Below are 23285 nucleotides of genomic sequence, written 5' to 3'. Positions count from 1 at the left end.
ACACTCCCAGCTCTTCCTTTGTTTCTTGTATGAGCCGGGGGTGGGGGAGAAAGATTGAGATTGTGTCAGTTTCCCATGGTCATCTGCCCTGAAATGCGCTTTGATGCCAGCTGAGTGATTGTGACATCTGCTTGCAAGGAGACCCCTCGGGATTCACCTGCATGCCCAGGGAAGCTTTCCTCTCTGTTCTAGGTCCAGTGGAAGGCATCTGAAGTCCCTGAAAAACTCCTTGAAAACTCGGAATGTGAAGAGCCTGAAGGAAGATGAAGAACTAGTGAAAGGACAAAAACTAATTAAGAAGGAATTCATGGAAACTGGAAAGGTGAATACCACACAAAAAAGTAGGATTTAAGGCATTATGAGGCTTGGAATCCAAAAATGTTTAATGTTAAATGAAAATTGAATGCATACTTACAGGAGCAATATGTCTCTGTCCTTTGCAAATCTTCAGATTCATTACTAACATGTTAGCAGAGGCTGTGGGCTTTCTGCCAAATCATATTTCCATAAAGAATGGCATGTTTCCCATGAATATCCTCATCCCACACTTCATGAGTGTTTGATTCCATTCTGATGTGTGGAGGAACAGGAAAGCTCAGACCCAGAGTACATAATTCAAATTAATGAAACTTAACCATAAATTTTAAGGTCGGCAGTAGAATCCCATCATCTGCTCCACTCTGATTTTTTGTGTGTTTATTTTAGAGACAGGGTCTCACTGTGTTGCCCAGGCTGGACTAAAACCCGGGGCTCAAGAGATCCTCCCACCCGAGCCTTCTGAGTAGCTGGGACTACCGGGATATGCTACCATGCCTGGCTTGTCCCAATCTGTTTTTATATCTTCTCTTAAATGCCTTTAACTCTGATGGTTATTTACCCTGCATTGTATTTCAACATTGTTCTATTATCCTTCCTGGCATGGTGCAGAAATTGTGACCACAGACTACCAAATTTTGCTACCTGCTACCCACGTTTCCAGGGGACTCCACTTCTCCTTGTACTTGGCATTCTAGGGGATTCCTTATCAAAAGCCATTAGGGAGTTCTACTAATATTGAGGTGGGGACTTTGCAGGTGAAGTTTTCCATCTACCTGGTGTACCTACGAGCAATAGGATTGTTTTCGATGCTCTTCACCATCCTTATGTTTGTGATGAATTCTGTGGCTTTTATTGGATCCAACATCTGGCTCAGTGCTTGGACCAGTGACTCTAAAACCTTCAATAGCACCAACTATCCAGCATCTCAGAGGGACATGAGAGTTGGAGTCTATGGAGCGCTGGGATTAAGCCAAGGTATGTCTGATGGCTATGTCATCTTATAGAATCTGTCTGGACCCTGTACTTTTCCTGGACTGAGGAATGCATTTGCCATTATATCCTGGGCACAGGTCTTCAGGGATTTCTGTGCATGGTGCTGACAAAACTGCTTCCATTTTTAGGTATATGTATTTTCATAGCACATTTCTGGAGTGCCTATGGTTTTAACCATGCATCAAATATCTTGCACAAGCAACTGCTGAACAATATCCTTCGAGCACCCATGAGATTTTTTGATACAACACCCACAGGCCGAATTGTGAACAGGTTTGCCGGCGTAAGTATCTCAAGGACTGTCAGGTGGTATGTTTATATACTGAGGATTTTTCTGACTGGGAGGAATTATCATGTCCCCCTAACAACACTGTCCAGTTCCAGTTCTTTTGTCCACTCAACATGCAAGTGTGTCTTGAATACCTGCTGTGAGCTCACAAGGATCCTGGTGATTCAGGGATGGACATCTCTGAACCTTCAGGTAGCCCAGCATCTAGTAAAGAAGACAGCCAAGGAAATGAAGGATTATAATAGAATGTAGTAAAACCAGAAACAACAGTGTAGAAAGAGGTGGTCTGGGAGTACAAAGGAAAAAAGGCACTAGCCCAGCCTGGGTGATAAAGGTGGGAAATGTCAGAAAAAGTGGGACTTAAGTCAGAAGCAAGCCAGGGAGAGGGCGAGGGTTAGGGGCAGGGATGGCAGTAGAGCAGGGAGAGAAGGATTATTCTGCAGATGAAGGAACATAAATAAAAGCATTGTCACCACCTGTGACAGGAAATACAAGGAATAGTAGGATAACTCTTTGCTTGGCCTCTGCCTCCATTTCTGAAACTTCTATCTTGAATGCTTTAAGGATGAGTAAATGAGGCCGGGCGCGGTGGCTCAAGCCTGTAATCCCAGCACTTTGGGAGGCCGAGGCGGGTGGATCACGAGGTCAAGAGATCGAGACCATCCTGGTCAACATGGTGAAACCCCGTCTCTACTAAAACTACAAAAAATTAGCTGGGCATGGTGGTGCGTGCCTGTAATCCCAGCTACTCAGGAGGCTGAGGCAGGAGAATTGCCTGAACCCAGGAGGCGGAGGTTGCGGTGAGCCGAGATCGTGCCATTGCACTCCAGCCTGGGTAACATGAGTGAAACTCTGTCTCAAAAAAAAAAAAAAAAAAAAAAAAAAGAATGAGTAAATTTGGTCTGGACTATGGAATAGAGCCATCAGTGATTTTAAGAAGTTCTCAGATATTGTTTCCATCTACTACAGATCCTGGAACCCTTGGCATTCATTCACTCATTCATTCAACAATGTTTATTGAGCACTTTCTATGAGCCAAGTACTGTACCAGGCACTGGGGCACTCAATGAATGTGAAGATGATAGATGTCTCTCTTCCATGGGCCAGACCTGACACATTGATTTTTTAATGCATTTGAGATGAGAATTCAGGAACAGGGGCAGAGATCAGGCAATTCTGAATGAAATAACTATCACCAGCACAGTTTTTAGCCCTCTGCTTGTGGAGCAGCTCTGGACTCTTGTTTGTTGGTCTTGGGGCAGATGTGGAAAGTAGAGCTCACAGTCCACAACCAGGTTCTGGGGACACAGTAACTGCTTCAAAAGCAGGCCGGTAAGACCACTTCAAAAGGTGGTCTCCCTATGTCACCTTTTTCTGGGGCAGAACCAGTGGGCATGATGTCACTAGCGGCAACTTCAATGGCCTTTCTGCTCTTTACTAGAACCTAAAGAACACTCAATTTTGGGTAAGAAATTTCTCATAGTAATTTTGCAAAGATCACGGTTTTCCCTATGTTGTATATATATATATGTATACAATCTATATGCTATATATATACTATATATATATATATATATATATATATACACACACAATATATATAATCTTCTGGGGAAGAGAACCCTGAGATTTACTGTGAGTTACTTAGGCAACAGTCATAGTTTGAAGACTGCTTTTGCATGAAAAAGGAAACTGTCATTAATTAGTAAGTTTTGTTGGGGAGGTGGCTCAGGTCTATTAAGGGGAGTTTGAACAAGGGGTCTCTGGAATTAATGGCTGAGTCTTTAAGCCGCGATGAGTGAAGGAAGAAAAGATGGAAACTCTGTGCCAGGTAAGGGTCAAAAGTAATTTGCATAGAACTGATAACTGGTAAAGGTTTCTTTTCTTTGCCAACTGTGGATATAGTTACTTGCATGCTTACATGACTTTGGGAAAGGTAGGTTAGACTCAGGAGTCATCCATGATTCAGAGCTTTCTTGGAAGACCGTTATCCCTGGTCCAGTTTGAGAAATTCCAGAGATAATTTAAACTCACTTTGGTACTCACATATTACTAATCGTAGAATCAATAGAATCCTCAGAAATCTAGGCAAGTGCAACCCAAAATATAACCAAGCTTCTTGAGTGTTCTCCAAACCATCCATCCATTCATTCTTTTTCTCATTTGTTCATTTATTTCACATGACACTAAGGCAACAGACGCATCTGTCCCCGCTGGGTTCCTTGGTTAGGACACTGTCCAGGCAGGGCTCACATTCAATCCCAGCTTCCTTCCCGTCGGTGCTCTATGCCTGGCAGAGGAAACAACTTCCTGGGTATTAGTCAAGAGTGGGCCTTGTTGACAGAGCCTTGTTGACTAGATCCTCCAAGCGAATGTTTATCAAATGCCTGTTATGTGCCAGGCTCTGTTCTAGGTACTCAATGGAATTAGGATCTGTGTAAAGTTAGAATAATTGAATTGGCTTACTTATGGGAGAAGAATTTACCCATAAGGCTGTATTAGCTTACAATGATTATGAATGGTTTAATAAATCTGATAAATGGGAATTTCACTGAGAAGCATGAAAACCTTTACCAAATCTGTTGATAAAGGATGACTGCCATTACCTGTTTGTAGGGATTTTGATAAATGAAGAAATTTTTTTTTTTTTTTTTTGAGATGGAGTCTCACTCTGTCACCCAGGCTAGGGTGCAGTGATGCGATCTCGGCTCACTGCAACCTCCGCTTCCCGGGTTCAAGTGATTCTCCCACCTCAGATTCTCGAGTAGCTGAGATTACAGGCATGCACCACCACAGCCAGCTAATTTTTGTATTTTTAGTAGAGACAGGGTTTCACCTTGTTAGCCAGGCTGGTCTCAAACTCCAACCTCAGGTGATCCGCCCTCCTCGGCCTCCCAAAATACTAAGATTACAGGTGTGAGCCACTGCACCTAGCCTAAATGAGGAAATTATGGAAATGAAATTGGTTACTGAGGTGAGCAGTAGAGCCTATTGCAAATGAATACAATAAAATGATTACATGAAGGAGTACAGGGAACATGCAGAATCCAACAGATTCCTTGCTAGAACTAGGAAGATGTAAACTATCTTAGGAAGACTTTGATAATGGTGTGTGTCTCCTAATTGTTTTCCTAGGATATTTCCACGGTGGATGACACCCTGCCTATGTCCATGCGCAGCTGGATTTTATGCTTCCTGGGGATAATCAGCACCCTTGTCATGATCTGCATGGCCACCCCTGTCTTCACCATCATCATCATTCCTCTTGGCATTATTTATGCAGCTGTTCAGGTGGGTTTGGAAATGGCTAAGTCATTCTTCCTCTCTATTTATAAAGGTAGAGCCTCTTTCCTGAGAATCTTCTCTTTGGTTCATTGCTAGTCACTCATTCCCCCAGCATCTTTGCCCATTTAGTCATACATTGGCATACCCAGGAGCCCACAGGCCACTGTCTGAAGCTGGAGTGAGAGCATCAATGGGTGTACCATTCATGACAATGTCATCCTAACTGCTGCCCACCTCCCACTCCCTGGAAGCTTAAGTGGGATAGATTTATGTTTGGATCCAAGACCACTTTGAAATTGGCTCTGGACACAGTCTTGCAGCTCCATAGAACCCCCATGACGATGAGGTCGGCTCCAGAAGAGTCATGCTATGGTGCTTCCTTGGTGGACTTTGGACAATCATAGCTGCTTGGAGATGTCTCTCAGCAGCAGCTGAGTCTATCTTTTTACTTCGTTGAAGTTCTAGTTTCATTGAGGTGTCCATGGGTACTTTAGGCTCAATTCCAGTGTATTCTTCAAGGGAATGTGCAGCTTGAAAGCAAAACAGGAAAACTGGAACTAGTGGAAGGAATCCTATTCCTGCAATAAAATGAATGGGAGAGGGGAAGACTGTGGGGGAACCCTTGTCCCACCAGCTGCTTTTGTGGTGAACTGTTCACCTTGGGGAAACAATTCTGAAGACACTGTGGTCAGGGGCTCGTGGCCTTGTGGCCTGTGATTGGTGGCTCCCCCTGTGTGCGTGTGCAGTTCCCAGGCACACTGTCACCATAGCAGCCTTTTAACTGTTAATAACAAACCAACAAACAAGAAGCAGGGCTGCTGGAAGAAACATCTTTACGTCCATGTCTAACATTTTGCATCCCGACTCTCCAATGTCCCACTTTTCCCAGGTTTAAACAAGCCTTCATGGAATCTAGTAGCGCAACGGAACCATTCCACTCCCCCTTGCCCTCAGGCCACAGGGGTTCTTCCTGCATCAGATTCCACCCTGTTCCAGTTCTAATCACCTCAGCATTCTGCATACCTCCAGAATCCTCTATACCTTCACACACCACTGAGGCAGTTTTGGTCACTTAGCTGACCAGATTCTTCCATTTTTACTCAAACCTCAGGATGCCTTTTTCTGGCCATTTCCTGCCCATCCCCACTTTACACGCCCCACGGGCCATGCTGCCTTTACAAAATCCTTTTGGGGACCTTATATCTAATAAGTACAGGAACTGTCACATGGACCTTTTCTCTAATGAGTACAGAAACTGTCACATGGACAATACACGTAGATCTGGGGGATGTGGGTTAGGCTGACAGAACTCAGGAGGTTTGGAGACTCAAAGCTCTGAGACTGAGGTATGATCTCCTCACTTTTACCCTCTCTGTTCCCCACCAACCCCAGTCTTCCCATTGGTCTCTTCCTCGGAGTCTCTCTCATCATTCTGCTCCCAGACATGGCACTGCAGTCTTTTGTCTTGTTCAGATGTAAGCTGTGGTCATCAGGGGGAAGAATGCCAGGTTGTGGCCAGAAAGGACGAAGATGTCAGATGCCTCATGACTATAGGACTGGCTGACTCTCCTTTTTGTGTCTAGATGTTTTATGTGTCTACCGCCCGCCAGTTGAGGCGTCTGGACTCTGTCACTAGGTCCCCAATCTACTCTCACTTCAGCGAGACCGTGTCAGGTTTGCCAGTTATCCGTGCCTTTGAGCACCAGCAGCGATTTCTGAAACACAATGAGATGAGGACTGATACCAACCAGAAGTGTGTCTTTTCCTGGATCATCTCCAACAGGTGAGGCTTCCCCTGGGTATTTACCCATGTGTGTGCTTTGGGGTTATGCCTGTTTGACATTAGCTGTGGGAGGGCAAGCATGGCTAGTGGTGTAAAATACACTCTGGCCACACACTCTGTTGTGCTATGTAAGTGGAGAGAAGAAAGCATGATGAGCTTTGGAGTCAGAGAGTGGGTCCCCATGCCAGCTCTGCCATTTACCTAGCTGGGTGAATTGCATTGAACTCTCTAAGGAAAATCTCCATTTCTTTGTTTTTGTAATGGCCAGAACATGCCCTATCTCACAGAGTTCCACCTGTCTCATGGTGGAAGTCAAATAACATTTGTGAACATTTTGTAACCCAGTACCAAACAAGTGCTGGGTGAACTGAACATCCTCTATTTCCTTTCCTGAGAGTGGATGTGAGAGTCTCCATAGTCATGATAAGACCATTGATGACAGAAAGAGAAGCTCCCATCCTGTGAATAGGGTGAGCATTATTCTCCAGCATCCTTAAGCCCTGGCCTGGCAAGCAGTATGTCCTGGAAAGAGGAAGGTCTCTTTCAGGAAGAAAAATTCTTGAGTGGCTTCCAAAGTGTCTTGAGGTGCTAATGATGCTCAGTATTATTTGGAATGTGGACAGGTCAGGAGTTTGATTGTAAAGACATTTTATTTCTTAGAGACTTTTCAAGAAGGAAAAGGCATGTAAGTAAATCTTATTAAACCTTCACTGTGAAGTACATATCATATTTATTCATACACTTTAAATACATTTTTTTTTTGAGATGGAGTCTCGCTCTGTCACCTAGGCTGGAGTGCACTGGTACAATCTTCGCTCACTGCAACCTCCACTTCCCAGGTTCAAGCAATTCTCCTATATCAGCCTCCCAAGTAGCTGAAATTACAGGCTTGTGCCACCACACCCAGCTAATTTTTTGTGTGTTTTTAGTAGAGATATGGTTTCACCATATTGGCCAGACTAGTCTCAAACTCCTGACCTGGTGGCCTGCCCACCTCAGCCTCCCAAAGTGCTGGAATTACAGGCGCGAGCCACCGTGCCCAGCTTAAATACATTTTCTTTGGGAAAGTCCATTTTTACAAACTGTGTCTATACATATATAATCTTCAGTTCTCTACAAAACCCCAGTGTATCTCCCTGTGGACAACTCACACCTAACTTTCTTTCACCTTCAGCTTCTTTTTCCCCTTTTGAAAATACTGAAATCAAACAGGGCACGTAGACCTTTCCTGTGGTGCTTACTTTTTAATCTTACACATGGATTCACTATGTCATTGCTTCCCCAGCCTGATCAAAAGAAGTCACTTGGAGCATTCATTCAAAATGCAGATTCTTGGCCAGGAGCAGTGGCTCACACCTGTAATCCCAGCACTTTGGGAGACTGAGGCAAGCAGATCATGTGAGCCCAGGAGTTCAAGACCAGCCATGATGAAATCCTGGCTCTCCAAAACACACACACACACACACACACACACACACACACACACACACACACATTAGCTGGGTGCGGTGGCATGCACCTATAGTTCCAGCTTCTTGGGAGGTTGAGGTGGGAGGATGGCTTGAGCCCGGGAGGTTAAGGCTGCAGTGAATCATAATCATGCCACTGCACTCTCACCTTGGTGACAGAGCAAGACCCTGTCTCATAAAACAAAACCAAAAACAAAATGCAGATTCTTGAATCCCATCCTAGGCCCCCTGAATCAGAAAAGGGTCCAGGAATTTTCCACATGAATTTTTAACATTGTATTTTAACAGTTGCCCTTGCCCTAGGTGATTCTTATGATTTGGCGAGTTTGGGAGACATTGCACAGTAGAATTCCCTTAATTTAGCAGACTCCTCTAGGATTTTTAAAATGCAATTTGTTTTCTGAAAAAAAAAAAAAAAATCAATAGGCTTTTAGGAATACATGGTGTTTCTAAGTCAAACTGAGGCTTCGCCTAAGAGTGCAGCCCAATTGAGTCAAACCCTCCCAGAATGTTCTATGAACACCAAGGATGCTGGTTAAGATGAGGAAGTGATTAGTGACACCCGCTCTCTGGTTCTGTTGCTCCACAGGTGGCTTGCAATTCGCCTGGAGCTGGTTGGGAACCTGATTGTCTTCTTTTCGGCCTTGATGATGGTTATTTATAGAGATACCCTAACCGGGGACACTGTTGGCTTTGTTCTGTCCAATGCACTCAATGTGAGTTTGAAGGTTGGGAGTTTGGTTATGCTAGTGGGCTTATTCTTAAATTAAGCCTGAAGTATACTCTCGAGTCTGTGCTCTTGATTCCCTCTTAACCCCAGAAGGACTAACAGGAGACTGAGGTTCAAACCCTGTCTCCATCTTTCACCCATGGACATGCTCCTTACTCTTCCTAAGTAGACATGAGTACCCTCTAGAAAACTGGACATAAATGTTGACCTTAGGACTTAAGAAGGCAATTTCATGTGTTTCAGTCTCATCATTCCCTGTCTGCCTCTTTGCTTGGTTCTAGTTAAAAGAGAGAATAAATAACTTTCTTCTCTAGAATGTAGCAGTAATCAGAAAGCCTTTTAGAACAAAAAACTCCTCCTGTGTTTATTTTTCTTAGATCACAGAATAATTGGAGGTAATTCTAATAAAGAACATAGAGTCTGATAAAACTATAGAATGAGTCTCACTGCAGCATCCCCAGCATGACTAGTGGAGACATGGTGAGCATGGTTATTTTCTAGCACCTAAGACAGTGGCTGGCACTGCAATAATTATTCAATCAATATTTGTTCAATAAATGAGTCATTTGACCATCTTTTTGAACTAATTTTTGGAGATTTGCATAGTTATATGTGGGCTTTATAGAATAGTGCTGTTTTCATTAGAAGTTAATAAGGCTGGCGGGACGCGATGGCTCACGCCTGTAATCCCAGAACTTTGGGAGGCCAAGGCGGGCGGATCAACTGAAGTCAGGAGTTTGAGACTAGCCTGGTCAATATGGTAAAACCCAGTCTCTACTAAAAATACAAAAAATTAGCCAGGTGTGGTGGCAAGCACCTGTAATCCCAGCTACTGGGGAGGCTAAGGCAGTAGAATCACCTGAACCCAGGAGGCAGAGGTTGCAGTGAGCCAAGATCATGCCATTGCACTCCAGCCTGGGGCAACAAAGCAAGATTCCATCTCAAAAAAAGAAAAAAAAAAGAAGAAGTTAATAAGGTCCACTGTTCCTGCCAGGGCACCTAAAAGGACTTTGTTATTCACTAGAGTCATTTAGTTTCTTGTGCCACTGCCCTATCATCCCCCCATTTCTAGGCTTTTTAGCCCAGGACAGACAAGGCAAATAAGAATCTGTTAGATTGAACCAAAACAAAACGACTCAAATACCAGCAACTACATATGCTTCAATCTACACAAAGTGGCTACTCTGGGTCCCCATGATTCTATCCTCTGCTGTGTATGGCTCCCTTTCTCTAACCACCATTTGCTCAACAAAAACTCCCTGAGTCTTTTCCTGGGAGAAGCTTGCATCTGAGTAATCTATAGATTCCCTGGCCTGGATCATGCCTTTCCTTGATTCACAAAGAGCACTAGGCATACAGGCAGGAGGCCTGAGCACCCGTTGCCAGACTCTCCAATTCTAGCTTTAGCCCCAAACCACTAGACACTCACATTGCCCGTTGTGTGAGCACCTAATTGTTCTGCAGCCATTCAATGCCCTACTCTTAATTCCCTCCCCAGGAGGCAAGGATTGTCTTTCTTACACTTTTCCTTACTCCCTTGTAGAGCCCAGCACAGTGCTGGGTACAACGCAGGCACTGGATCGTCCTTGTGGTTTGAGTAGTGGAGTTGGTTTCTGTGTCTAAGATGATTTTCAGTCTTCTGGTTTTTCTGTAGATCACACAAACCCTGAACTGGCTAGTGAGGATGACATCAGAAATAGAGACCAACATTGTGGCTGTTGAGCGAATAACTGAGTACACAAAAGTGGAAAATGAGGTAAGGAGGAATTAGAAAAATCCAGGGACAAGGCAAAAAAACATGCAACTCCTTCAAGAGTGCATCTTTAGAATGTCTCCATATTTCACATGGGCTAGTAATGGGTTCCCTAAAGTTTCCTTTTCTGTAACTCAAAGGACCTAATTTCTTCAAACTTAGAATAGGAAATGGTTTAGGGGAAGTCAGGTCTTAGAACATACCAAGGAGATCTACAACACAAGCTTGTGGGATAATTTTTCTTTAACTAAAAAAGGAAGGAAGCTTCCAAAGGTACAAGTCCAGTTCAGTCTATGAAATGCAGAGGCCATTAGGTAGCTGGGCCACTGCTACCCTTTTCCTGTTCTGTGACACGGGTCCTAAGACAACTGTTCAGCTAGGTTGCCACCTTATAAAGCATACTTCTCACCTTGTCTCCTTACCAGGCACCCTGGGTGACTGATAAGAGGCCTCCACCAGATTGGCCCAGCAAAGGCAACATCCAGTTTAGCAACTACCAAGTGCGGTACCGACCTGAGCTGGATCTGGTCCTCAAAGGGATCACTTGTGACATCAGTAGCATGGAAAAGGTAGGTAGAGTGAAGGAAGGCCTGGATGGGTGGCCTTGTGATCAGACAACAATTGTATGCAGAGTGGAGAGCAGCTGGGCCCTGAGCCTTCATCAATTGGATGGAGGGAGAGGGTCAGGGCACTTCCTCTGCCCTGGGGAAGTATGGGGACACAGCACCAGAGGGAAGGATAGCAGCCAGGGATCACACAGACTTACTGCAGCTGCCGGGTCTTCTGCTCAGCTCCTCCCAGCCAGCTGACCAGGGCCCCTTTCCTGTAAGGTCCACAGTATGCAGAGAGGAAGTCAGGAAGGAAACGAGGGAGTGCCAGGCCTGGCAAAGGAACTGTTGAGAATAGCAGCGTGGAGGTTGTCCCTGAAGGAAGAATGGCCTAGTTCTCCTCCTAGTCTTCAAAGTCAGGCACCCTCCTTAGGTGCTCTTGTTTCCAAGGACTTGGGGTCTGATGAGCAAGGACACTTGCTCGGTCCAGATCAGAATCTGGCTCTCAGCTGGTGGCAGACCTGGTCCTTCCCTTCTCTTCACTTCTAAACAAGGATTTTTTTTCTTTTTTTTTTTGAAATGGAGTCTCGCTCTGTCACCCAGGCTGGAGTGCAGTGGCACAATCTCAGCTCACTGCAACCTCTACTTCCCAGGTTCAAGCGATTCTTCTGACTCAGCCTCCCAAGTAACTGGGACTACAGGTGTGTGCCACCATACCTTGCTAATTTTTTGTATTTTTAGTAGAGATGGGGTTTTGCCATGTTGACCAGGCTGGTCTTGAACTTCTGGCCTCAGGGGATCTGCCCACCTTGGCCTCCCAAAGTGCTGGGATTATAGGCATAAGCCACCATATAAATAAGGATTTTTTAAAAATCTATAATTTCCAATAATTATAACAACAGCTGCTGAGTAGGTCCATTTCAAATAGTGACTACAGTTCTCAGTAAACAATGATTTTTGACATCCTTTTCTGACATCCGGGTACTTTTTTCCTCACCCAAACCAAAATCAGTTTAATGTCTTAGAGATGAAATAGCCAATCACTGCCTCTTACTCCCTGTGACTATGAATACCCAGGCTAAATAACTTTTCCCCAAGAATTCTGTGTGGAACTAATGCATAAGCGAACTGTATTCACAGATTGGTGTGGTGGGCAGGACAGGAGCTGGAAAGTCATCCCTCACAAACTGCCTCTTCAGAATCTTAGAGGCTGCTGGTGGTCAGATCATCATTGATGGAGTCGATATTGCTTCCATTGGGCTCCACGACCTTCGAGAGAAGCTGACCATTATCCCCCAGGTGAGCTCTAGAACTTACTCGGGCACATGCCATGGTGGACAGCTTATTCTTGATGTCTGTTCAGTCAGCACTGTCATTTCTGCAGTCCACTCAGGATACCTGAGCTAGTTCCCTAGGATGGACACGTCGTTTCCAGAACTGAAGTTTTTGGAATGTTTGGAAATACGCATTTGTGGTTGCCTGAGTCTGATCACTAGGTGGCAGCAACACAACAGAAGTCAAGTAGAGCAGATGATTATTTAGCATTTCTATAGCCCATCACAGTTTGCAAGACTTTTGCAATCAGCATTAGCAGCTTTGCCGCTGAAGCCTGAAGCCATTAAGCTTTATGCTCCCCATTTGCTATGGTTAAAAGATAGAGGAGGGAATTTGCTGCAGGTTTCTGCCAGCAAGCAGAACGCTTCGTGCATCAGCAAGAAAGACTTCCCCTCAGCTTCCTCTGGATCCTACCAGATAAAGATCGCCGTGGGGCCTCTCCACTCCCCGGCAGCCAGAACCTTTCCTTCTCCGCCCACTGCAGCCCAGTTTCTCTGTGGGTAGTTTTGGTCTGTCTGGTATTTGCTCAGTTCAATACGGTCTTTTCTCCAGCCTCTTCTAAAGCGTGTTATCTTCTTCTCATGCAGCTGTGCTGTTCTTTCCTCTACCCTCCTCGGATACCTCTACCTTGAAACCATGAGTTTTGGTTTGGGTGGCTGAGGCAGGTGAATCACTGGAGCTCAGAAGTTCAAGATCAGCTTAGGCAACATGACAAGAATCCCCTTCTACAAAAAATGAAAAAAAATCAGCTGGGTGTGATGGTGCATTCCTGTAATCCCAGCTACTCAGGAGGCTGAGGCAGGAGAATCGCTTGAACACGGGAGGTGGAGGTTGCAGTAAGCTGAGATCATGCCATTGCACTCCAGCCTGGGCAACAAGCATGAGACTCCATCTCAAAAAAAAAAGAAAAGAAAAAAAATCAGCCGGGTGTGGTGGTGTGTGCCTGTGATCCCAGCTACTCGGGAGGCTGAAGTAAGAGGATCAGTTGAGCCAAGGAGGTCGAGGCTGCAGTGAGTAGTGTTCTTGCCTCTGCACTCCAGCTGGGCAGCAGAGCAAGACTCGGTCTCAAAAACCAAAAACAAACCAAGGATTTCTCTTAACGTTGTGCCTAGCCCCTGGCTGGTGGCCACTCCAAGCCTCAGAGGGAAAACCTTGCGGAAGCTCAACCACAAACCAGCTTCCTGCCTCAGGAATCCTCCTCAGGCCAGTCCTATCCACCTTCTCCCAGTCCCGAGGAACTCCAAGGTCCTTTTCTGGCATGAGCCCCAACAGCCCCCTCATCCCTTCACTTGCAGGACCCCATCCTGTTCTCTGGAAGCCTGAGGATGAATCTCGACCCTTTCAACAACTACTCAGACGAGGAGATTTGGAAGGTCCTGGAGCTGGCTCACCTCAAGTCTTTCGTGGCCGGCCTGCAACTTGGGTTATCCCACGAAGTAACAGAGGCCGGTGGCAACCTGAGGTAATGCTCCATAGCCTGCTGCCCCTGCATGCAGTGAGGGGATGAGAGGGGCCACTCCTCCTGTTCCTGTGTTAGGTGATGCCTGGCATAGAATTGTCATCCGGGTCTAATTCCCAATGTGTAAAATGAACCTGTTGTAGAATTCACAAGATAAAATAGATGTGAAAGTGCTTTGCCAGGCGCAGTGACTCATGCCGTGACTCATGCCAGTAATCCTAGCACTTTGGGAGGCCAAGGCGTGTGGATTACCTGAGCTCAGGAGTTCGCAACCAGTCTGGGGAACATGGTGAAACCCCATCTCTTCTTAAAAAAAAAAAAAGATACAAAAAATTAGCTGGGTATGGTGGCATGCACCTGTAGTCCCAGCTACTTGAGAGACTGAGGCAAGAGAATTGCTTGAACCTGGGAGGCAGAAGTTGCAGTGAACTGAGATCACGCCACTGTACCACTCCAGCTGGGGCGACAGAGTGAGAGAAAGGAATGAAGGAGGGAAGGAGGGAGGGAGGTTCAAAACTCTTATAAACTGGCCGGGCGCAGTGACTCACGCCTCTGGGAGGCTGAGGCAGGTGGATCACCTTTGGTCAGGAGTTTGAGACCAGCCTGGTCGACACGGTGAAATCCTGTCTCTACTAAAAATACAAAAAGTAGCCAGGCATGGTCGTGGGCGCCTGTAATCCCAGCTACTTGGGAGGCTAAGGCAGGAGAATTGCTTAAACTCAAGAAGTGGAGGTTGCAGTGAGCTGCGATCGTGCCACTACACTCTAGCCTGGCAACAGAGCAAAACTCTATCTAAAAAAAAACCACTCTCGAAAACCTTTGTTATTGTACTTCTCATATGACATTACACAATATGAGCTTACACATCCCACGATTGTGGAGAACCACAGAAAGCAGAGGCTCCCAGCTGTGCACAATCAGTATGAAAATAGTCTCACTCCTGGTCCAACCCTAGAGTCTAATTTAATTGTATGAGGCTACACTAGATATGGGGAGTTGGCTGTTTTTTTTTGTTTTTTTTTTTTTTGAGATGGAGTCTTGCTCTTTCGCCAGGCTGGAGTGCAATGGCACAATCTCAGCTCCCTGCAACCTCCGTCTCCCGGATTCAAGCAATTCCCCTGCCTCAGCCTCCTGAGTAGCTGGGACTATAGGGGTGTGCCACCACACCCAGCTAATTTTTTGTATTTTTTAGTAGAGATGGGGTTTCACCATGGCCAGCGTGGTCTCGATAGCCTGACCTCATGATCCGCCTGACTCGGCCTCCCAAAGTGCTGGGATTACAGGGGTGAGCCACTGTGCACAGCCGACACGGGGAGTTTTAAAGGATCCCCACGAGGCTGTTAAGGGCATCCCAGTTTGAGAACCACTGAGAAAGAGCATGCGGATGAGTCCTTAGGCACTGATGAAACACCTGAAATCAACAAAAGACTCTCTTGGCTTTCACAGTTCTTTTTACCTTTCTAAGACATTTTTATATAATTGACAGTTCACTTCTGGACAGTTTGCCTGTCCCTAAATAAGTTGATCTGGCATTTTTCCTGTAACATTTTTGTTTTTCCTTCTATACACTGAAGTTCTGCCCTCAGCCAAAGCCCACTGCTCATGGACAGGTCTTGCTCCTGCCCCAGGTGCCTCAGTGGTGGTAGGCAGAGAACAGGCTATTTGCAAGCTGAAGCTCAGGAAGGAGGGAGGGCTCAGTAACTGCGGACCAGTCGCTCTGGCTTCACCTGGGAGCTTGGTATACATGCAGAATCTCCAGGGGTAGCCCTACTCAACAGAATCTGCATTTTAGCAAGATTCCCAAGTGATTTGTGTGCACATCACACTTGAGAAGCACTGCCTAGAGTGTTGTGATTAACTAGACTGCAAGCTAAAATCACCCAGGAGGCTTTAAAGCTCCCAGTACCTAAACTGTAGCCCAGACTGATTGAATCGGGGACCCAGGTGATTTCAGTGTATAGCCCCAGGGAACACTTGCAAGCCTGGTGGAGAACATCATCAGTTTACTTTCCCTCCACAACAGATCTAGGAGCTAGCAGGACTTAAGTAGGTCTTTAGGCCAGTGTAAAAGATCATTCAAACACTCAGTCAGCAAAAATGTAATAACACCTATTATGTGCCAGGCACTGAAAATACAGAGGCAGAGACATAACCCTGACTTCCAGCACTCACAGCATAATGAAGACAGACCTGTGTGAGTAAATGCTAGCACAGTCTGTGCTACAGAGGGGACACGTGGGACGCTACAGTAGGGTGCAATGGGAGGCCTTCACACTTCTGGTTTGTAAAAACAAAAATCATAGGCTGGGCACTGTGGTTTATGCCTGTAATCGCAGCACTTTGGAAGGCCGAGGTAGGCAGATCACCTGAGGTTAGGAGTTTGAGACCAGCCTGGGTAACATGGAGAAGCCCCGTCTCTACTAAAAATACAAAATTAGCTGGACATGGTGGTACATGCCTATAATCCCAGCTACTCAGGAGGGTGAGGGAGGAGAATCACTTGAACCCAGGAGGCAGAGGTTACAGTGAGCCGAGATTACGCCATTGCACTGCAGCCTGGGCAACAAGAACAAAACTTCATCTCAAAAAAAAAATTCATGCCATCTTTCTCCTCACCAAGCTCCTTTCAGATCAGAGTTTCAAACCTGGACTAGGGGACTAAAACGTACATTTCTCTGTTGAATGGATAAGTTCAGCTTGGAGGGAGCTGCTGAAAGCCAAAGTGGGGCCTCAGCAACAGTCTGTTAAAGTCCAAAGTATACATTACACTTTGGGCCAGGCATGAGTTTGGTGCAAGCTAAGCAAATCGTTTTTCAGTATCTCTGATCTTACATTACAGGGGAAAGCTAGAAGTTCATCTTGGGTGACTTCTCATCTCCTGCAGAAATTTTCTTACAGAGAATTACAGAACTTTAGCCACCCCCTGTTTAATATGTTCCCTAATGGCCACAGCAGGAAAGAGCAATTAGCAAATTCCTGAATATTTCCTTCACATCATTTCCCAAAGCTTCTTTATGTAAGTAAGAGGTCCAGCCTTCATTACAGGCTTTTAGCAAATTAAAGCTATTTGCATTTTACAAGCATATTTGAATTCCACATACATTGCATCTCACACCAAGACATCATGTTCATTAGATAGCTTCATCTCTAATCAAGGCAGAAGGGCCTGAACAAATAATTAGCCTTGAGACTAGAATTACACATTAAAATAATAAATGGATTTGCTAAGGCCGCAAAGAAATGCCATTGGGGCATTCTGGTGTAGTGTCACCCTATATTAATGGTTTCAGGTCAAATACTGCTAAAGTAAACTTGGTGACATTCATGTTGTTTTGGAAATGTTGATATCACTGAAACCAAATGTAAAGAAGCATTGTACCTGGGCCAGTGTTTTCCAAACTTGTTTAAATGTAAAAATGGCCTGAAGTGCTTAGGAAAAAGGCCCGTTTCTAGGCTCCTCCCCACTCTGATGGAGTAAGGAGCCCAGAAATATGACCTTTTGTTTTTTTCAGGCAGAATCTTGCTCTGTTGCCAGGCTGCAGTGCAGTGGTGGAGCTCAGCTCACTGCAACCTCCGCCTCCTGGGTTCAAGCTAATTCTCCTGCCTCAGTCTCCTGAGTAGATGGGACTACAGGCACGTGTCACCACGCCCAGCTAATTTTTCTATTTTTAATAGAGACAGGGTTTCACCAGGCTGGCCAGGATGGTCTCAATCTCTTGACCTCGTGATCTGCCTACCTGGGCCTCCCAAAGTGCTGGGATTACAGGTGTGAGCCACTGCGCCTGGCCGAAATATGACTTTTTAATTAAGTACTTGGAGTTGGTTTTCAATTGGAAAAGTTTGAAAAACGATGCACAATAGCAATGAACAGCTAGTTGAAGAGGCCCAAACGTTCCAGGGGAATTTTGGAGTGAGGGTTTTGAAAGTCTGATCTGGAACATGAAAATGGTCCCCCTGTCCTGCATTTTTCCTTGGTCCTTGGGAGCTAACACGTGGCTTCTTCTATTGGCTGCAGCATAGGCCAGAGGCAGCTGCTGTGCCTGGGCAGGGCTCTGCTTCGGAAATCCAAGATCCTGGTCCTGGATGAGGCCACTGCTGCGGTGGATCTAGAGACAGATAACCTCATTCAGACGACCATCCAAAACGAGTTCGCCCACTGCACAGTGATCACCATTGCCCACAGGCTGCACACCATCATGGACAGCGACAAGTAAGTAGAGGGGGACAGAGCTTGACACGTATGGCTTAACCCTTGCTCAACAGTAACAGTGTCAGCTGGGAAACACCTGGCAGCAGGAGATTTCACCACCACCATATTACTGATGAAGAAACAGGCTGGGCGCGGTGGCTCATGCTTGTAATTTCAGCACTTTGGGAGACTGAGGCAGGTGGACCACCTGAGGTCAGGAGTTCGAGACCAGCCTGTCCAATGTGAAGAAACCCCGTCTCTACTAAAAATACAAAATTAGCCAGGCATGGTGGCACATGCCTGTAACGCCAGTTACTCAGGAGGCTGGGGCAGGAGACGCGCTTGAACCCAGGAGCCAGAGGTTGTAGTGAGCTGAGATCACGCCATTGCACTCCAACCTGGGCAACAAGAGCAAAACTCCATCTCAAAAATAAATAAATAAATAAATAAATAAATAAATAAATAAAACTGAGAAAGATGTCAGGTAATCTGGCCAAAATTTTATATCAAGTTAATGAAAGCGAATAGGATTAAGGGAACTATTCATATCTTGAGGGTAAAATAGGAAACTCGGTGTTGTAACAATTAACTGGACATAGGGAGGTGGAAGCTCAAGCCGTGAGTGGCAGATGTTGACTGTAGACCTTCCCTGCCGTCCTGAGCCTCAGCTGCTGCTCTGTAAAATAGCTAGAAACTTTCTAGTCCTTCCAGCTGTGTCATATTATATTCAAGAGTCAGTGATCTTAGAAAGCTGTTTGGAGATGATAGCCACCCTTTGTGAACCAATCTATCCTTAAACAATGTGTACTACTTTTAAAAACTCATGTAAATGGACTCATACTGCCTTTATTCTTCTATCATCACTTGATTCTTTTGTTCAATATTTGCAGAATTCATCCACGTTGATGTGCATAGCTGTGGCTCATTGGTTTTCACTGCTTTGTAGCCTTGTCTGACTATACCACAACTTAGTCCTGGTTATTCTTATAAATGCCCAGACTTGAGATGCTACTTTCTAAGACTTTTATTTCTTTCTTCCTTGTTTCAGGATAATGGTCCTAGACAATGGGAAGATTGTAGAGTATGGCAGCCCTGAAGAACTGCTGCAAACCCCTGGACATTTTTATTCCATGGCTAAGGAAGCTGGCATTGAGAATGTGAACAGCACAGAATTTTAGCAGAAGGCCGCAGGGGTTAGAAAAGGACTATAAGAATAATTTCTTATTTTATTTTTTTGTGAAATACAGAATACATACAAAAGTACATATAAAATGTACATTTTAAGAAGGATAAGTGAACACCCATGAACCTACTACCTAGATTAATAAATATCACCAGATTCCTGAGAAACCCCTCGATTATCTACCTCAGTCATACTTCTTTGCTACGCACCTTCCCAGGGACAACCACTGTCCTGAATTTCATGATAATTGTTCCCTTTCCTTTCATTTCTGTTTTATCACCTTTGGAAGTATCTTTAAACAATGTGTACCCTTTTTTACTTATGTAAATGGACTGACTCATCCACATCTTCTATGACTTGATTCTTTTGTTCAATATTATATTTGAGTTTCATCCATAGTGATGCAAATAGGTGTGTTATTTTTTTTCACTGCTCTGCAGTCTGGCATTGTATGAATACACTACAATTTATCAGTTTTAGTATTTGAGATCATTAGCATTCTCCGGATTTTAAAAATTATAAACAATACTACTATGGACATTCTGGTCTACATCTCCTGGCACATATGTAAGAGTTTCTCTAGAGTATAATCTAGGAATGGAGGATGTGCACATGTTTACATGCACTAAAACTAGCTGATGCCAAACTGGTAATGCCAACTGAAAACATTGCTGTCAATCTGATGAATAGGAATTGATGTATCACAGAGAATTTCATTTGTATTTCCCTGGTATCTATTGAGGATGAATATATTTTCATGTTTTTGGGGTATTCGCATTTCCAATTGTCTTTTAAATATGTCTGATAATTCCAATGTCTGGATTCTTTATCTGTTGTTTCTGTTGGTTTTTATTCATGGTATGTTATTTCCTTGTATGTCTTGTGCATTTTTATTATAAGCTCATTCTCCTTAAAACTTTATCTGTGGATATTCTTTAAGGCCTAAATTGACCATGAGTTCCTCCTAAGGGAATTGCGAAAGCTTTAGCCTGTTGCCTGGAGCATTACCCAGAACCTCTTTGAATGAAATTCTTCACTAAGGGGTTTCAAACCACATAGTGCAACTTCAGGCCACAATCCTGCACAAGAGCCAGCTTGTGATTTACAGATTCTCAAGGGAGAGTGATAGGTTGAAGACAGGCAAGGGGCTCTTGTTGTGGACTCCCTCTGCATTCTGCACAGCAGGATCTAGTCCTCTTTACTTGTACATTGCAGGTATAACCCTTTCATGACACAGGTTCATCAGAGGGTTTTAGTCTGCACCGTGGCAGAGCTTGGCTTTATCGCTTGCCTTAGCATCCTACATTATCAACAAAGTGAAAGTTTAAGATCTCCTGGGCAGGAGATTTCAGAGTCAGCCTAAGCTTTGGGCCTTGCTTATCTCCTAGGGCCTTTTGTGTCATGTTATTTTGGGTCCTTCATATACTTTACCTCCATTTCAGTGATGTAATGATAAAGTTTGTTATTTATTCAGCATTTCACTGTCTGTTTAGTGAGGTGCTCAGCATTAAACTTCTGAAAGGAAGGGCATATAGCTATTGCAAGCATACCTCTGGCTTGCCCTGAATAGTTATGGGTTGTGTCCGTTTCCCAAAATAATAATAGTTTCCCCCTTCACACACAAATTGTCTCATTTGTATGATAAACTTGTGTGCCTCCCACACATAGCCCTGTGAATTAAATTTTGAATCACAGCATGGATGGTGGTCAACAAAGTTGTATAACTATCGAAGTGTTGGCTGGTTGGGGGGTCACTATTCATGGAGAATCCCCTCCCTAATTCTGCAAACTAGGTCTAGTACATTGTGAATATTCTATAATTGTTGGCTAATTTTTACAGGTAGATTTTCAGATCTATACCTGCTTATGCACAAGAAATGTAGCTCCTGTAAACTGCAGATTAGCGTATATTAATCTAAGATGCCATCAATTAATGTAAAATACCTATTATTTTCTATACCACAAAGAAAGGATACTGCCAGTTAAACTCTGGCATGCATTGCTGGTAAAATGCATCCTATTTGTGGGAAAAAAATAGCATGTTAAGATTAATACAATACCTGTAAATCTCTGTAAGAGCTAAGTCATGTCCTTTATCTCTGCTATTGATCTTTGTTCTTTTTTCCTGATTTTCCAGTCTCTGTTGCTCTTTTAATCCACTATATCATCATTATCATCACTTTCCTATCTCTTTTTTTCGGCTATTTCACTGCCAGGTAGCTAACCATGTTTTCACCATCTATTCTTTCTGATCATTAGAATTTCAAAAAACAGTGCCTTTTTTCTTTTTTTAAGTGGCTTAAAAAAAATTTTTTTTTTAGTGTTTACTTTGAAAGCATATTCCATACATGTAAACTTTCCAATTTGCTTCTTAAACGAGTGTTTAGACATATGGCATTTGGAGGAGCAGGAGGAACTTTGAAAACAAAGGAACTGTTTATGTGACTGCAGAAGCCAGAGAAATGCAAGCTAGGTAAAGCACCAGTATAAAAGTGAAACTGAAGGAGACACCTGATATATTCTCTCTCTTTTTTTTTTCAAAGACGGGATTTCACCATGTTGGTCAGGCTGGTCTTAAACTCCCGACCTCAGGTCACCTGCCCGCCTTGGCCTCCAAAGTGCTTGGATTACAGGCGTGAGCCACCACACCCGGCCGATACTTTCTCAATTTGTTTCTCAAACAAAATGGCCCAGGCTGATGTTGGTATACTTATTACCAGAGAACTTTGAAGATAAACAACAATCACTTATTTATTTAGCTTCCAGTAAATGTCTGACACTGTGCCAAAAATTTTTGAAAAGCTATCTAGGCCGGGGCGGTGGCTCACACCTGTAATCCCAGCACTTTGGGAGGCCAAAGTGGAGGGATCACATGAGGTCAGGAGTTCAAGACCAGCCTGGCCAACATGGTGAAACCCCATCTCTACTAAAAATACAAAAATTAGCCAAGCATGGTGGTACACAACTGTAATCACAGATAGGAGGCTGAGGGCAGGAGAATCACTTGAACCTGGGAGGCGGAAGTTGCAGTGAGCCGAGATAGTACCACACTCCTGCGTAAGCGACAGAGCAAGACTCCATGTCAAAAAAAAGCTAATATAAACTAAATAAAGATTACTTTCCATTGTGGCCTAATTAATAGCCCTTTCATAAGCTTTATTTCACTTAACCAATATCAGAGACAATTTTAGATAACTACCTAAAACTATACATTCCCAAATTCCACCACAGCTTCACTGTTTTCACCAATCTTTTGGGCACTTTCTGTACCCTTCCCAGTTGTTCTGGGTGCATGGAATCGTAGCATTTCAGCAGTAAAGAAGCCTATGCCCATTGTTAAGCTAGTGTCGCTCAGTTTCAAATTTACCCTTTTAGATTTTGCTCTGTGATGCTGGGGTGGGACTTAAACAACTCATTTCTGCTTTGCCAGCTATTCCTATTAAGTTCTGACAATAGGAGGCGCTGGAGGGACACTGGACGGAATGAGGAGGAAACGTGCTCTTTCTATGGGCTCTGCTGCTTTGGCATCACTCTGACAGTTTCTCTGCAGCAGCAGTTCTCACAAGTAGCCGCATTGATTTCAGTTTGCAGTATTTCAGCAGTCACAGAACGAGTGTCATCAAGCCCAACACCAACACCAGCTGAGCGGCGTCCCCTTTTGCAGAGCAATAAACAGTGAAAGAAAACAAACTAATTTCACACGGATACATGGGCACAACAGGAAGAATAAGTCTATAAGAATATAAAGAATAAACCTATAAGAATAAACCATCAGGCCTACATTTTTGGCAGAATAATTTTTGCCAAAAATTTTGGAAACATCCTCAGAATTAATTTGTTTTGTTTATATAATAGAATGAGAATACATTTAACCACAAGTGCATACTGATCATGAATTTATTTTAGAATTAGCAAACAGTATTGTACAAACATTGATATTTAAATCTCTAA

General features: G+C 44.2%; 1 protein-coding gene across 2 annotated transcripts in view; it reads left to right on the top strand.

The window, feature by feature from the left end:
* The window catches only part of ABCC2 (ATP binding cassette subfamily C member 2), a 60978-nt gene extending 40830 nt beyond the window's left edge, over positions 1 to 20148 (top strand). For both annotated transcript variants that reach the window (XM_017531279.2, XM_037739540.1), the window contains 12 exons: positions 187 to 322; positions 1074 to 1293; positions 1440 to 1594; positions 4736 to 4891; positions 6469 to 6668; positions 8727 to 8853; positions 10522 to 10623; positions 11046 to 11189; positions 12309 to 12467; positions 13799 to 13965; positions 17978 to 18172; positions 19200 to 20148. In XM_017531279.2, coding sequence (XP_017386768.1) covers positions 187 to 322; positions 1074 to 1293; positions 1440 to 1594; positions 4736 to 4891; positions 6469 to 6668; positions 8727 to 8853; positions 10522 to 10623; positions 11046 to 11189; positions 12309 to 12467; positions 13799 to 13965; positions 17978 to 18172; positions 19200 to 19329 — 1891 coding nt within the window. In that variant the 3' untranslated portion in view covers positions 19330 to 20148. The remainder of the gene's footprint in view (positions 1 to 186; positions 323 to 1073; positions 1294 to 1439; positions 1595 to 4735; positions 4892 to 6468; positions 6669 to 8726; positions 8854 to 10521; positions 10624 to 11045; positions 11190 to 12308; positions 12468 to 13798; positions 13966 to 17977; positions 18173 to 19199) is intronic.
* The last annotated feature ends 3137 nt before the right edge of the window (positions 20149 to 23285 follow it).

This window comes from Cebus imitator, unplaced genomic scaffold (assembly GCF_001604975.1).
Source record: "Cebus imitator isolate Cc_AM_T3 unplaced genomic scaffold, Cebus_imitator-1.0 Scaffold71, whole genome shotgun sequence".
NCBI classification, from domain to species: domain Eukaryota; kingdom Metazoa; phylum Chordata; class Mammalia; order Primates; family Cebidae; genus Cebus; species Cebus imitator.
Note: the sequence above shows the minus strand (reverse complement) of the source record. Positions and strands in the feature narration are given on the sequence as shown.